Source organism: Chelonoidis abingdonii, chromosome 4, assembly GCF_003597395.2.
Source record: "Chelonoidis abingdonii isolate Lonesome George chromosome 4, CheloAbing_2.0, whole genome shotgun sequence".
NCBI classification, from domain to species: domain Eukaryota; kingdom Metazoa; phylum Chordata; order Testudines; family Testudinidae; genus Chelonoidis; species Chelonoidis abingdonii.
In genome coordinates this window covers 47,066,776-47,083,787 of record NC_133772.1, presented here as the reverse complement: position 1 = coordinate 47,083,787, position 17,012 = coordinate 47,066,776, and the positions used below count along the sequence as shown (strand labels likewise).

The window sequence follows — 17,012 nt, the reverse complement described above, 5'->3', positions numbered from 1 at the left end:
CAGCCGAACACCTTCCCTTTTGAGATCCAGATGGCTGTACGTCAGCGGTTCTCAAACTGTGGGTCAGGACACCAAAGTGTGTCATGACCCCATTTTAATGGGGTTGCCAGGGCTGGTGTTAGACTTGCTGGGGCCCCGGATAGGGAGGCCAAAGCCTGAGTCCCCCTGCCTGGGCCAAAGGCAAAGGTCTTCAGCCCAGGGCAGTGGGGCTCAGGCTTCAGTCCCTCAGCCCGGGCTCATGTAGTAATTTTTATTGTCAGAAGGGGTCATAGTGCAATGAAGTTTGAAAACCTCTGCCATAGGTTACTGGGATCCACCATGCAAAGGAACATGTCTGGGACACCATCTGCTTCCTTCTTCCATACACCTCTAGGTTCCCCACCCATCTCTGCATATCCTCAACTCTTCCCTGGCTGCCTTCTGAAAGTTTATGACCTTCCCATTGTGTGGCCTCATGGGAACAATGATACTGATCAACTTTGTGAAGTGCTTTGAGATCAGTCATGACAAGCACTATGCAAGAGAATGATTGTGCTTCTGCCCAGCCCCAAACTGACCAGGAAGCTAGAGGATGGATCTGATGCACAATTTTCCAGAAAGGAAGCAGGGCTTAGGAAATTTAATCTCTACTGCAGCCCATTGCTGTGGGAATCAGATGAGATTGCTCAGGGCAGGATGTACATGAGATGCAAAACCCTCCAAAATGTGACCAAGTAGGTGTACAGGTCAACTACTCGATCTGTACATGTGTCAGGAAGGGTGTTATCCCAGCTGGAGAAACAAGACAAAGGTGTTAAATTACTTGTCTGAGGCCACACAGTAAACCAGGATGAGCAAATGCATTAAAACTGGGAATAAAACTCAGGCATCCTGGCTGCCTGGCCTGTGCTCAGTTCACTAGACCTGCTTGTTTTTCTGCCATTGTTAATTTCCTAAAGACAAGTGCAAAGTATTTCACTTAGGAAGGGGGAAAAAAAAATCAAATGCACAACTACAAAATGGGGAATAACTGATTAGATAGTAGTACTGCTGAAGAGGAGGAGAGGGTTATTGGAGATCACAAATTAAATATGAGCCAACAATGAGGTGCGGTTGTGAAAATGGCTCATAATGTGGGGTGTATGAACAGGAGTGTCATTAGACACAGGAGGTAATTGTCTTGGTCTACTCAGCACTGGTGAGGCCTCAGATGGTGTACTGTGTCCAGTTCTGGGTGCTACACTTTAAGATGCAGACAAATGGGAGAGAGTCCAGAGGAGAAAAAAAATATGTAAAAAGTTTAGAAAACCTGACCTATGAGGAAATATTTAAAAAACATTGGGCATGTGTAGTCTTGAGAAAGAGACTGAGGGAGGAACCTGATAACAGTCTTCAAATGTGTTACGGGCTGTTATGAAGAGGAGGGTAATCAATTGTTCTCCATATCCATTGAAGGTAGGACAAGAAGTGATTAGCTTAATCTGCAGCAAGGGAGATTTAGGTTACATATTAGGAAAAACTTTCCACATACCTCACACACTTTTATTCCTGAGTGGGACTGAATTTAACCTGGCTTTGTTAACGTTTGTGTTTGAGCACCACTGTGTCAGTATGGCACATGCAGCGTGTGGCACGCATCTAATCTACACAGCCTTGGCCTGGGTCCTGACAACTCTGAATAGCAACTGTTCTCTGATTAACTGCTGCTGCAGGGTTAACAGACGCTCAAAATTTCTTCACTCCCAAGTTAGTGATTACAGTTCATTCTTAAATACCCTGCAGTTCAATTGCTAAGCCAATCAATTCTGTAACTAAAACTCAAGCATAACTTTAGGCTCATCCTGATCCCTGAACTTCTGAAAGGAATAACAGATTGTTGGGTTTAGTGAACAGGTTGCTGTGTGGTGTTGGTGGCCTGTGATATACAGGAGATAAGACAAGATAATCTAGTGGTCTTTCCCCATCTATAGCTTTGAAGATGCCAAAATCCTATTTATAGGAAACTAATTCTGAGAAACATTCCATACTGTACTGAATTCTTAACTGTCAGTTTGCTGTTCATGCCAGCACAGTTACCTATGTTTTTCATCAGAGCCTGGTTCCCAGTGTCATCACACTTTTTTCCACTTTCATGTCATTCACTCCAAATGAGAAGTCTGACTTCTTTTCATATCATATAAACAGGAAAAAAAAAAAAGAGTAGAATAAGGTGATCTGTGTAATTTATGCAAATACCTATAATAAATAAGTTTTGTGGCAACTTTTCATTGTCCAGTTTTCCAGTGAAAGTCTCCCTGGTCTGGGTTATGCAATCTGATTATCCATTGACAGGGTAAAGATCAAACAAAGTGAAAACATTCTGTCCAGTAGCTGCAATAGAATCATAGAACTGGAAGGGACCTTGAGAGGTTATCTGGTCCAGTTCCCTGCCCTCATGGCAAGACTAAGTATTATCTAGACCATTCCTGACAGCTGTTTGTCTAACCCAGGGGTTCTCAAACTGGGGGTCGGGACCCCTCAAGGGGCCATGAGGTTATTACATGGGGGGTCGCGAGCTGTCAGCCTCCACTCCAAACCTCGCTTTGCCTCCAGCATTTATAATGGCGTTAAATATATGAAAGTGTTTTTAATGTGGGGGGGGCACACTCAGAGGCTTGCTGTGTGAAAGGAGTCACCAGTACAAAAGTCTGAGAACCCCTGGTCTAACCTGCTCTAAAAAACCTCCAATGGTGGAGATTCCACAACCTTCCTAGGCAATTTATTCTAGTGCTTAACCACTCTGACTGTTAGGAATTTTTTTCTGATGTCCAACCTAAACCTCCCTTGCTGCAATTTAAGCCCATTGCTTCTTGTCTTATCCTCAGAGGTTAAGAGCAAATTTTCTCCCTCCTCCTTGCAACAACCTTTTATGTTCTTGAAAACCATTATATCCCCTCTCAGTCTTCTCTTCTCCAGACTAAACAAACCCATTTTTTTTCAATCTTCCCTCATGTTTTCTAGACCTTTAATAATTTTTGTTGCTCTTCTCTGGACTTTCTACAATTTGTCCACATATTTCCTGAAATGTGGCACCCAGAATCGGACACAATATTCCAGTTGAGGCCTAATCAGCATGGAATAGAGTGGAAGTATTACTTCTCGTGTCTTGCTTACAACACTCCTGCTAATACATCCCAGAATGATGTTTGCTTTTTTTGCAACAGCGTTACACTGTTGATTTATATTTAGGTTATGGTCCACTATGACCCCCAGATCCCTTTCCACAGTACTCCTTCCTAAGCAGTCATTTTCAATTATGTACGTGTGCAACTGATTGTTCCTTCCTAAATGGAGTACTTTGCATTTGTTCTTATTGAATTTCATCCTATTTACTTCAGACCATTTTTCCAGATCATTTTGAATTTTAATCCTATTCTCCAAAGCACTTGCAAGCCCTCCCATCTTAGTATCATCTGCAAACTTTATAAGTGTACTCTCTATGCCATTATCTAAATCATTGATGAAGATACTGAACAGAACCAGACCCAGAACTGATCCCTGTGGAACCCCACTTATGTCCTTCCAGCATGACTGAACCACTGATCATTAATATCTGGGAACGGTTTTCCAACCAGTGTTGCACCCACCTTATAGTAGCTCCATCTAGGTTGCATTTCCCTAGTTTGTTTATGAGAAGGTCACATGAGACCTTCCACCCACAATATTCTCTGTATAGTTCTGTTCAATGTCACTTATCCTGATTATCCATAAAATTAGAAACATTTTCTCCATAAACAGGGAATTCTCATTCACCCTTATGAAATACTATACGCAGTAGGAGAAGAGCAGGGAGAAAAGTAGGGCTGAGGTAGAGAAAAGGTGGTGTTTCTGAACGTCTGGGAAAATCCAGAATAACTCCACTGATTTCATTGGAGTTAGTTTAACTGATCAAAATATGGGCTAAACAGGTTACACAATCTCACAAACTTGTAGAAAGCGTAGAACCCCACCCCCGCACTTTTGTGAAAGTGAAGGGTCTAGTTAAAGATGCTGCTGGCAATTAGACAAGCGATACCCCTAGGTCTTGCTGATGCTGGTACCATTACTAGGATAAGTACAAACCATTTATACCAAGATTCTCATATGTTTTTGGCATAAAACACATTTCCTTCAAAAATCAATTACAATTATTTTAAACACTTACTGGAGTTTGTGTGTCCCCAATGTTTGTTCATCAAGTTAATGTGGTGAAAACTAAAGTAGCCAGTGCATTTTATCTGCCATATCCTTGGCTCTCAACAAGAGGAAACGAGAGAAAAAGAACTGATTACAGTCCTAAAGTTTCCAACCAACTATGATAAGTGACATTATTCAAGGGAAGGTGAAGAGATAGTGAGTTCACAGATTGTGGACACGCTAGGGAGTAAAGGTCAGTCAGGAGTTCACATTTTCAAAAAAATGACTACACGTCTGTTTATGGATCGAAGGTTCACTTTACCCTTGTTAATGTGACACATTTCAAAAAGGGCAAATTAATGTAATCTCCAAAGAATCAAGATGATAAACAACATAAGGGACAGAATGTTTCAGAGGGAAACAAATGTGTGTGGAAATAGCTAGTAATCCAACAGGAAATTCTACATGTCATAACATGTTTATAGTGTAATTTGGATACTCTCATCCTTGCGATTGTGTGTGTGTGTGTATGCTGTTGCTCCGGTACATGAATAATTGATTCAGTTTGCATAAACTAGGCCCTGGAGACTTTTGCTATCAAATCAGATATTTGAAAGGGGTAATAAGGGTATCGAGATCCTGACAATGGTAGCCAGAGCAGGGTCAGACCAGAGTCAGAGTAGCAGAAGAGTTCACAGTCAAGTTCCAGGCCAGGGTCGATATTAAGGGTCAGAGTCAGAGTCAGGTTTCAGGGACCAGGTCAGGAGGGGAAGTCTAAATCAAGCCAGTGTCACAGAACAGGGTGCAGGAATGGCTGTGGCAACTACAGGAGATCCACACTGTTGCCTGGACACTTCTTGGAATGCCCCTTGGGTTTATATAGGTGGGGAGCCATGAGGTAGCACTTCCCATGGTCTGTGTCCACAATAAATCATGGGTAGTAAAGCATAAGCTAATCATAGCTGCTCCTGGGTGGCAGCATAGCGCCATCTGCTGCCTGGCAGCTTGCTAGGCCTTGGTTCAAGACCCATTAGACCTTACAAAGAGGCCCTAAAATCACCTTAGACAGTTTTCCTTTTTTGGTGTGAGGATAAGGAATCATTCTCTTAGGCCAGGACTACACTGAAAAATTAGAGTGACCTAATTATAGTGCTCAGGGATGTGAAAAATGTTGCACTCTGAATGATGTAGTTAGGTTGAACTAGCCCCCTGTGTAGCTGCAGCTAGGTTGACAAAAGAATTCTTCCGTCAACTGAGCTGCCACCTGTCAGAGAGGTGGATTAATGACTTGAATGGAAAAACCTCTTCTGTCAATGTCGGAAGTATATACATTATTGCACTGCAGCAGCAGCGTAGCTTTTCCCCTACAGCGGTGCAAGTGTAGATGTACCCTTAGGCTACGTCTACACAGGGATAAAAAAAACCCATGGTTGGCACGGGACAGCTGACTCAGGCGTGCTGAAAAAAAGATTGCTGTGTAGATGCCCAAGCTCTGGGATCCCCCAAGAGCAAGCCTGAACATCTACGCAGCAATTTTTGGCTGCACAGCACGAGCCCTGTAAGCCCAAGTCAGTTGACCCGGGCTAGCTGCAGCCATGCCAGCCGTGGCCTTGCTGCATATCTTGTATCCCTGTATAGATGCACCCTTAGTATTCTTCCTTGTGAAAATGGAGTACTAGAGCAGGGAGACACTTCAAAGACACACACAGGTCCTTGTTGGTGTATTTTGTCTCTCTTTACAAATGCACTGATTTATTTACAGGGCAGAATGAACATGACGTGGTTATTATTTTTCTTTTAAAATCACTTGCTGTAGCAATTTAATTTAAAAAAAACAACAACTAGGGGAATAGTCAGCTTTATGCCCACAAAGGAAAAAAATGTCTTGTAGGAGAATTTTGATACTACTGAAATCACTGACAATACCCCATCTTCATAGCTCTGTTTAAAACCCTCTTTTTTGCTCTGCCCTGAGACAGAAACTGAAATGTGGTCCCTTTAATCCTGCATTTGCAGGGAGATGAACTGAATGACCAAACAAATCTTTTTCATCTGTAACTGCAGATTCTTATGATTCTTTCCCATTCTGCAATCTTGCATGCTTGCTTTCTCTCCTCACAGTTAATAGGCTGAAGGAACATTTATTTAGATTGTCATTGCTTTTAATTACACCTCTTTCTTTTAATCTAGTCCATCCCTGTTACACTTCATTGTCATGACGTGTAAGCATTGCTCTACTCAGTTTTGCACAGCCTTTTTCTCATCTCTGTGTATAAAGCCTTTCATACAAGTATCTCAGATGATATTATAAATACAAGAATATATTGAATTGGAAATAAAATAGTAAACAGCTCTTACATCCTTAATTTAAAACCCATAAAAATGTAGGGCTAGAAGGGACCTCAGAAGGCCATCTAGTCCATCCCCCTGCACAGAGACAGGACCGTGTATACCTAGACCATCGCTGAGAGGTGTTTGTCTAACCTGTTCTTAAAAACCTCCAAGGAGAGGGATTTCACAACCTCCCTTGGAAACCTACTCCAGTGTTTAACAATCCTTAGAGTTAGAAAGATTTTCCTAATATGGAACCTAAATCTCCCTAGCAGATTAAGCCAATTACTTCTTTGCCTACCTTCAGTGAGCATGGAGAACAATTGATCACTATCCTCTTGATAACAGTCGTAGCATATTTGAAGACTGGTATCAGGTTACCTCTCAGTCTTGTGTTCTCCAGACTAAATTTGCCCATTTTTTTTTAATCTTTCTTCACAGGTCAGATTTTCAAAACATTTTATCATTATATTGTTTTGCTCATCTCTGGACTCCCAGTTGCCTACATCTTTCTTAACGTGTGCCACCCAGAACTGGACACAGTACTCTATCTGAGGCCTCATCAGTGCTTAGAAGATCAGGACAGTTACCACCCATGTATGATATGACATTCCTGTTAATACACCTCAGAATGATATCCCTTTCTTTCACAACTACATCATACTGTTGGCTCATATGTAATTTCTGATCCACAACAACCCCCAGATCCTTTTCAGCAGCATTACCACATAGCCAGTTATTCCCCATTTTATAGTGGTGCATTTGATTTTGCTTTTCTAAATGAAATATTTTATACTTGCCTTTATTGAATTTCATCTTGTTGATGTCAGACAATCCACCAATTTGTCAAGGTCCTTTTGAAGTCTAATCCTACTCTCCAAAGTGCTTGCAACCCCTCCCAGCTTGGTGTCATCCACATGTTTTATAAGCGTACTCCCCACTCCATTATCCAAATCATTAAATAAGAATATTGAATAGTACCAGACCCAGGACAGACCCCTGCAGGATCCCACTAGATACATCCTCCCAGTTTGACAGTGGACCATTAATAACTACTCTTTGAGTATGGGCTTTCAATCAGTTTTGCACATATTTTTTCTAGACCACATTTCCCTGGTTTGCTTATGAGAACAGCACGAGGGGCTGTACTAAAAGCCTTACTAAAATCAAGACATATCACATCTATGGCTTTCCTACCATCCACTGGGCTAGTAACCCTGTCAAAGAAAAAAATTAGGTTGGTTCAGCATGATTTGTTCTTGACAAATCCATGTTGGATATTCCGTATAACCGTATTATCCTCTAGGTGCTTACAAATAGATTGTTAAATAATTTGTTTCAGTATCATTCCAGGAATTGAAGTTAGGGTGACTGGCCTGTAATTTCCCAGGTCCTCTTTTGTTCCCCTTCATAAAGATAGATATTATGTTTGACCTTCATCAGTCCTCTGGGATCCCACCAGTCTTCCGTGAGTTCTCCAAGATAATCACCATCAGTTCTGAGATTGCTTCATCTCGGTCCTTCATCGGGCCCTGGTAACTTAAATATTTATACTAGGGGTCAGCAACCTTTCAGAAGTGGTGTGCCAACTCCTCATTTATTCACTCTAATTTAAGGTTTCGCGTGCCAGTCATACATCTTAATGTTTTTAGAAGGTCTCTTTCTATAAGTCTATAATATAGAACTAAACTATTGTTGTATGTAAAGCAAATAAGGTTTTTAAAATGTTTAAGAAGCTTCATTTAAAATTAAATTAAAATGCAGAGCCCTCCGGACCAGTGGCCAGGACCCAGGCAGTGTGAGTGCCACTGAAAATCAGCTCACGTGCCGCCTTCGGCGCCTGTGCCATAGGTTGCTTACCCCTGATTTATACAAAGAGTCTTTAACCTGTTCTTTTCCTATTGTGGACTGTGTTCTTTTTCATGCAAATTCTACGAAACGTCAAGGCACGTGACAGAAAACATTTCTATGGAGACATTAACATTTCAGCATTGGATGCCTACATCAAAAATGACAACATTTTAAACAAAAATCTGATTTCTATCAAGTGAAGAAAGAGTTGGGTGCATTTGTGCCCTCCGCCTTGTCCAATTATCCACCATGCCTGGCTTTGCAAGATACCTAACAATATGCACTTTGTATCCATGATCAGAATTGGTAACTACCTTTGTTGGTAACTAGCACTGGGCTTCCCTTGATCTGCTAAGCGCGGGTACAGAAGATTTAACGTAGATTAAATTAAGATAAAATACAATTTTGGAGATTCTGGACCCTGTGTTTAATAAATTTAGATTCTGCTAATGTAATCGTTCAGCTCTATAGTAAACTTCTATATTGTTTAAATAAAAAAAGCTTCTCTCTTTATGGGGCTGAGTTTGCTGTAGAAACTCCCCTTACCCTTCACCCTTTAAAAGTTTCTGCTTCACTCATCCTTTTGTGTGTGTGTGTGTGTGTACACATGTACATACCTAATTCCTGAACCCATCAATCCCACTGTTGGGCCAGCAGGGGAAAAGAGGAAAGACAAAAAAAAAAAATCTATTGAGAATGAAGCAACTGCTAGACTGGCCTGTAGTCTAACATTTAATATGGTAATCGAACCTAATGGCCATATTAGCAAAATCTGGACCATTTTATTCACAATAAGCACATTGCAGCTACTCCTACGTTGGAATCTTGTCATTTTCTTTCAGGGACTTCTCTAGTTTGGGATCAGTTTGCTTAAAAGATTGACACTGTTTCTTATTTTTGTTTTACAGCTGGGGAACACCAAGTCGGAAATGCACAAAACCATCTTGCAGGTGATCAGCCTTTACCACCAGGGCACATACCAGTTCAAGAAGCAGCCGCCGGAAGTGATCATGTTCAAATTCACCCTTAACCACTTGTGCCTCAACTTTATACAGTCTTTATTGTTTTGGGGGGTGGGGTTGGGGACTTAAACAGAAAGAGTGAAATATGAACTGCCCACTTTCTTCACTTGCTTGCAAAGTCATTGGGAACAGTTACAGCTTTACAATTCAAACCCAACTGGTGTTTAAATTAGATTAATTTAATCTTCAGTGCATCAGTGAGAAAGATAACAGGCAGATCAATTGCAGGATAAAAGGGAATGCGGGGTTGGAGGAAAGGAATGGAAGAAACAACAAAAGCAGCATCTCTCCATTTTCTGTAAGCAAATCTCCAACAGCTCAGTCCCTGGAGCACAAAAGTCCTTATTACCAATAGTTAGGCATTAATCAGAAACTCGCTTTCTGGAGAAGCGGAGAACTGGACTAGAGATCCAGCCAATCCTGTTCCATATAGAAACACTTTTCAGAAGCACTAAACTGCAGAATTTGGGGAAACTAGGCCCAAGAATGGAGGTTGTCAGTTTCCAGTACTGCTAACCCTTTTCTCCTTTGAGACCAAATAAAAAAAAAAAAAACCTGTTCTGATTAATTTCAAGAAATCTGCACTTTTAAAAATGTAACCGCAGCAAAGAATTTTAGAACAGTGAATACTTTTCATGTTTACAGATAGCTACGAACTTCACTGTAAGCCTTCAAAACAGAATACTGTACTTATGGGGTGTTGATTTGAACCATCCTCATTGTTAAGATGAATCCACTGTAGCAGCTGGGTGCTCATCTTGCAGACTGGCTATTAAAACTATATTCTTGTCCCTCTTTCTTTCATTATCTTCTAGCTGCTCTCAACATTTTGCATGCTATTAAAATGAGGGGTTTTTTTGGTCAATGAAAAAATATTGTGAGAAATAGAAAAGGACTCGGTCTTTTTCTATGCATATTATCCTACCTCCTGTGGTAAAACCTTCCTTTCAAAATCCACAGTATGTTTCAAACAACTTTTTTCAGACATGACATTCTGACTGCTAGAGTCTCTCTGGTTTCACATTGTTCGTTCTCATTAGTTTTACAACAATTGGTATAATTTTATGAAATTCCCTGAAACGGGCACGTGTCATGACTGTATATTTTTTGTATTGGTATCAAGCTGGTTTCTTCAAGCTAACCCAAGTTTTTACAAGAAATTATTTGATTTACCTGTGAATTTTGCTAAAATGTAGAAAAAGATCCATTGCGTATTTCAGACCTAAAGGAAGCATCTTAAAGCCCAAACCCAATTCCTTTAACACGTATATTTCCCTTTGTAGAAAGCTGGCTCTGATTTTTTATATAAACACATCCCTCCCTCCAGTCAGGATCAGATTTCTTTCCCATTCTATAGCTACCTGCCAACAATGTCACTATGTGTAATGAGTCAACTTTCAAATAAATAAAAGTGAGCCTCTGTTCTGGAGAGATGCATGCCAGCATGTATCATAATAACTAGAGAAAGATGGGTATTTGCAAAGCAGTTCAAGCAGTATTTTTTTTCACAGAAGAACTTCCAGACATTTGTTTTGTAGCATCTTAGAATTTAGAGATTAGATGTTCTTCATCCCCCTACTAATGCAGACTTCTTCCTGCAGGATGGAGCATATTCTCTTCCTTCAATCTAGATTTAAATGACTTAAGTTCTTCCTTGGGAAACAATTCCACAAGGTCTAATGGAGCTCGCTTATCAGGATAATTTTTCTGATGATCAGTTCTGATTTCTTTCTCCATTTCATCTTGTTAATTGTATTTAGGCACAGTTCCTTTCCTCCTTGGTATTGACCCTGTTCAAGCAGTGGTGGGTTTCTTTCCACCTCACCTCTTTCGTAATTTGCTCAAAATGTATAACATTTTAAACCTTTCCTCAAATCAGTCTATCCAAATCTTTGGTCTTTCCTTGTTACTTGTCCAGAGATCAAATTACTTTTCTGCAGTTCCAACTGTTTGCTGGGAATCCCCCATAAAGGAGGTTCAGGGCAGGTGTAGCCAGGTCTGGTAGAGTCATACTAGCATGAACACAAGAAGGTGGCACTGGGACCCCAGATGTAGTGCAGGGCCTTCTCCAATGGATGGCCCTGGTGTTGGGTTTGTAAGCTGATTCTTGGGAGATAGGAGTTTAGCCACACTGTTCAAGAGGAGTCCATGAGGGGCAACTTGGGGAGATTTGCTCCCTCCTCCACATGGGTTTTACTGCAAGAGGGGTGATCCAGCCATAAATTTGCATAACGCCCAGAAAGAAGGAACAGTAATCCTTGTCTGAGGTCCCCAGGCACTGCTGCTATACAAACAATAATAGCTTCTCTCGGTGTTAAGTCTCTGCCATCATAGTGAATTGAATCCCCAATAATTCAGTACAATTATATATAATGCAGTATACATCTTCTTTTAAATGCAAAATAAAACTGGATTTGCCACAGATCACACCTGCACCCTATGAGACACATGCTCCAAGCTTAGTAACTGCTTTACTCAAACATTAGATTCCTCCCCGTCCCCCCGTTTAAGGGTAGAATGGTCCAACTCTACACCACTGGTCAAATCCTATTCTAAATGCAACATTATTTAGTTATGTTCTGATTGATTATAATAATCAGTGTCTTATTTTTGTGCTTTATGGGAAGATGGGCATTATGTAGGTTTATAGTCATTTATTTTTTATTCCAAACCTTCAAACATCAAGGTATTAATAAAGTACTGTGGTATCTAGGTGCTGAACACAGGCTTTTCCTTACCTTTGTGTCTGCCACAGCTATTGTGACTGCTCTGTCGCAACGATGCAGGGAAAGCCAGTTTTCATTTGTCATTTCGTTGTACGTCACCTTTTTTCTGCATGCAAAAATCTCTCAACTTTTATACTGCAGCTGCATCACTCTATGCCAGCCGGTAGAGTGAGCTCCCAGTAAAGAAGCACACACCGTCGCAGCAACTTCTGTGGGCCTACTGTCATTCTGTCGGTTTTCTTTTTATACAGTGTTATCAATTTAACCTCTTTAAATAGATTTTTTTTTGTGAGATATAGCACATTTTTACAAGAAACAGGCAGACTTTCGATTGTTGGCTCAAATCCAGCTCTAGTCAGAGGTCACCTACTGACAATTCTCTGGCCTAAAACATTCATGACATTAACCAACTTGCTAATGGACAATTGTCTACATTGCACAAAAGCCCACCTTAAACGGTTCCCTTCTTTACTGTGTGCAAAGAGGTCAAGGAGTGAATGGACATAGAGACCGAATTTACTCTCAAGAATTTAGTCTTCAGGTCGGGGTGTTGGCATATTAGCAGGGCATGTAGGAAAGCTTGTCCTATTGCTACTCATGCAGCAACTGTTCCAGGAGCAATTACCGGTGCTCTCAATCTAGCACCTTTCTCCAGTACTAAATTCACTTAAGTATTTTTTTTGTAAAAACAGGATAAAAAATGATGCATCGCTATGAGGTCTCCCTCTGTCAGGAACCCTCTGCCTTAAAAAGATGTTGTGCAGGGTGCCGGAAATAATGCTTATAAATGCAATGTTTGTAGCTTTAATTACTTGTAGCATGTTACTTTCATTTCTGCCGTTTCCTGGATGAAACATTTTATTGGGGATGCTTTCTCATGCATGGAAAGACTAACAAGTATTGCCCACTTCAAGCGTGCATCTCAACTGCAGATTTTTGTCACACTGGTACTGATTTCTCAGAAGCCTCTCAAGGTCATAAGTATGAATAAAAATGATGTTTATAGCTAAATGAGGGAACAGAAGGTGATAAATGGGTCTCTTACTAGATTTTCAAAGCTGTACCAGGGACTGAAATGTCATGGATACCACTACTTTCAGGCTTACTTGGTTTTATTTGTCTTAAAGGCTATTAAAAGAAAATTTAATGCAACTTGGTTTTAACACAAATTCCAATACTCTAAAAGATGTAAACATTGAATTTTGCATTTTTATTTTATATTATTGTTGGGGATGGGGGGGGCAGGGAAAGGGATAGGTTGGTCAATGTTGTAAAAATTCATATTCTCCAGTGCAATATTTGTAGAAAAAAATGTTGCCCTCCTCATCCTTTGTATAGATTAAATTTGAACTGGATTAAATTGAAACAACTCAAAGCAAGATATTTGGTGTTTCCTTTTTACCAAATTGTTCTTATGTAATTGGAGTGGATGACAAAGGGTTGATCACTGAGTTAAGTGAAATAATTTGCATGTTATTTGCCTCTTGAAGGAGGCAAGTTAATCTACAGAAGGGACCTTCACATGATGGTGAGAGTCTGATGTAAAGCCACAACTGCCAGAAAAGTTACAGTAAAGGCTGCAAATCTATTCTTAACACTCTCTGGTGTTACAATAATTCAGCACATACACACTGTGTCTGACCAGCCACTGCATGACAACCCTTACTATTCCTAAACACAGAGACGAGGGTGCCAGTTTTTGTGGGTCAGTTCCTGATCTGCAGAGTGGGGATTAGCCCCCCGACAGCCCGAGAGAGACAGGGCTGGTCGGGTACATTTCCCAGGCGCTGCCCAAGGGCACTGACCTGTGGGTGGCTGCACAGTGCCTGCAGCCAGGTCACTGTCCTAAATAGTCACAGCAGTCACCTGCTGGTTCCGAGCCCCACCTGGGGAGCTGCCTTATTGGGGCACGTTTCCGAGGGAGGAAAATGAAGGGGAACTGCTCAGCCCCGTCACTGCCTTCACCTGGGCCAGCGAATCCCCCAGCCTACCTCAGAGCATAGGGTGGGGAGCGGGCTCTGCCAGGTAGTGCTGCCAGTTGCTCCTGTGTCTGTGTGGCAGGCTCCAGCTCAGTAAAGGCAGGATCATGGGTCCCATAAGGCGGAGCGGGGAGGTGAGGGGGAAGAAGGATCAGGCCAACTTTGGCTGCCCCTGGGCAAAGGGTATATAAGGGCAGGGAGGGGGAGGAACTGGATGGGGTGCTCTCTCCTGGCTTATAGCGGCAACTTTGGCATTGCTAGGTGCTTGGGGAATCAGCTGCCATGCTCCCCCCAAGGTCTTCTTTGTGGGCTAACCAAGAGAGCTCCAGGCATGAGGCAGGGCCTAAAAGCTTACTCTCTTCCCCTTGTGGAGGAGTCTAAGACACTGGGTGTGACAAGTTGGATCACAGAAACCCCCTGGGAGCTGCCACCTGATGTGCCAAGACTACCTCTGTTCCTGTTTTCCCTGCCAGCTCAGGACTCCAGCACCTGTCTTGCTGAGCCAGACACTCCCATCTGCTCCAACAAAGATCCAGGGTCTGAACTACCTGCCCCAAAGCTGCAGGTTTACCTGAAAACAGCTCACAGAAGTGTGCTTGTCTTTAGCACTCAGATGCCCAACTCCCAATGGGGTCTAAACCCAAATAAATCCATTTTACCCTGTATAAAGCTTATGCAGAGTAAACTCATAAATTGTTCGCTCTCTATAACACTGATAGATATGCATGGTTGTTTGCTCCCCCAGGTATTAATACATACTTTGAGTTAATAAGTAAAAAGTGATTTTATTAAATACAGAAAGTAGGATTTAAGTGGTTCCAAGCAGTAACAGACAGAACAAAGTAAGTCACCAAGTAAAGTAAAATAAAATGCGCAAATCTATGTCTAATCAAACTGAGTACAGATAATCTCACCCTCAGATATGCTTCAGTAAGTTTTTTCCTCAGACTGGACACCCTCCAGACCTGGGCACAATTCTTTTCCCTGGTACAGCTGTTGTTCCAGCTCAGGTGGTAGCTAGGGGATTCTTCTTGATGGCTCTTCTCTCCTTGTTCTCTTCCACCCCTTTATATATCTTTTGCATACGGCAGGAATCCTTTTGTCCCTCTCTGAGTTCCCACCCCCTCCTTCTCAATGGAAAGACACCAGGTTAAAGATGGATTCCAGTTCAGATGACATGATCACATGACATTGCAAGACCTCATTACCCACTTGCCAGCACATGTATACAGGAAGACTTACAGGTAAAACCCAGCCATTTGCAGACAATGGTCCTAGTTAATGGGAGTCCTCAAGTTTCCAAACCACCATTAATGGCACACATTTTACATAATTACAATAGGCCCTCAGAGTTATATTTCTAGTTTCTGATACAAGAGTGGTACATTTATACAAATAGGATGATTACACTCAGTAGATTATAAGCTGTGTAATGATACCTTACAAGAGACCTTTTGCATGAAGCATATCTCAGTTACATTATATTCACTTATTATTAAATTTTACAAAACCATATAGACTGCACAACATCATACTGGATAACTCATTTTTTTCTGGGTATTGCATTTGCAAACATAGCAAGAGGCTGGGGAAAACGTTTTAGCTCTTACCAACAGCAAAACTTTCTGCGGGCTCTTTACATAGCTCAGTCGTCACCCGCTCTGGGCTTTCTACTTGGAGTTGGAGTGAGCAGGCATGGAAGGGTATAAGATGGGTTTTGAAGCTGGCAGAAGCAATGTCTTTGGCACAGTTTTGTAATTAGTCAATGGAAAGGACTCATTAGACAAAACAACATCAAAGACCCAGTTCTAGGGAAGTTCCCCTAGCTAAATTGAGAAGCACTGCAGAAGGGCAGAAAGCCAGGGCAGCCAGAACAGGCAAAAGGAGGGATGGGAACCCGAAGTACAGGTCATCCTGGTTGGATCTTTTCTAGGATGAGGTACAGGTGAACAAAGTACCTGACAAATAGAAATATTATCTAAACACAGTGACAGCTATCCCCACCGCTGCCTGCACAAATTAGTCTTACACATACAATTCAGTCTTCACTTAAAACAGTAAGACAGAAACTAAACTATACTTAGTGCCAAGACTATGGGGGGAAAATTGAGATGCCACCTAAGGAAATAATGCCACATGTAGAAGAGGTTCTGCTGGGTAAGACAACTTGCATTACCTTTGAGAGACAAGGTGGGTGAAGAAATAACTTTTATTAGACCAACTTCTGTTGGTGAGAGAGACAAGCTTTACAGCCACTCAGAACTTTTCTTCAGGGCTGGGAAAGGTACTCCCAGCCAAGATGAAAGGTGGAACAGATTGTTTAGCATAAGTAGTTAGCACATATTATAAGAGACCATTCAAGGTAGTGTGGCCCCTTAACACCTCTGCAGTCATAGGACAAAGAAGGGGTTAGTGGGTTACAGATTGTTGTAGTAAGCCATAAATCCAATGTCTCTGTTCAGTCTATGACTTTTAGAATCTAGCAGAGTAATGAATGTAAGCTTCCAGGGTTGTCTTTTGAAAGTGCTGTGTAAGTTTCCTTTGGGGATAGGTCAGTCCTCTCAAATGAACTCACACAGGAAAATGATGAGTGTTTGTCTTTTATCACCTTTTAGTGGGGCAGATTGCCCCACTCCTTGGGACAGTGGGCTGGGGCAAGCCAGGGATCCTACGCGGCCCAGGAGCCAATTAGAGAAGGGCTTATAGGGAGCCAATCGATCCGGCCCAGATTGCAGACAAGCCAATCAGAGAGGCCCGGGCTCAGAGGTATATAAAGGACTGCCCAGAGCATAGTGCAGTCAGCTCTGTCCCAGGGCCTTTTGACAGGGGAAGGTCAGTCTTTGGGGAGGGGGGCAGGGAAGAGAGGGAGACTCAGGCACCGCAGGACAGCGCGTTGCTGGGGCGGCTCAAGGAGGCTAGAAAGCCTCTAGCCCCCTAGCCGCCAGGCTGCGGCCTTGAAAGAAAGGGCC

General features: G+C 41.9%; 1 protein-coding gene across 2 annotated transcripts in view; it reads left to right on the top strand.

Moving 5' to 3' along the window:
• NUCB2 (nucleobindin 2) overlaps nucleotides 1-13,443 on the top strand; it is a 54,909-nt gene extending 41,466 nt beyond the window's left edge. For both annotated transcript variants that reach the window (XM_032799238.2, XM_032799239.2), the window contains one exon: nucleotides 9,225-13,443. In XM_032799238.2, the coding sequence (XP_032655129.1) occupies nucleotides 9,225-9,346 (122 nt within the window). In that variant the 3' untranslated portion in view covers nucleotides 9,347-13,443. The remainder of the gene's footprint in view (nucleotides 1-9,224) is intronic.
• The last annotated feature ends 3,569 nt before the right edge of the window (nucleotides 13,444-17,012 follow it).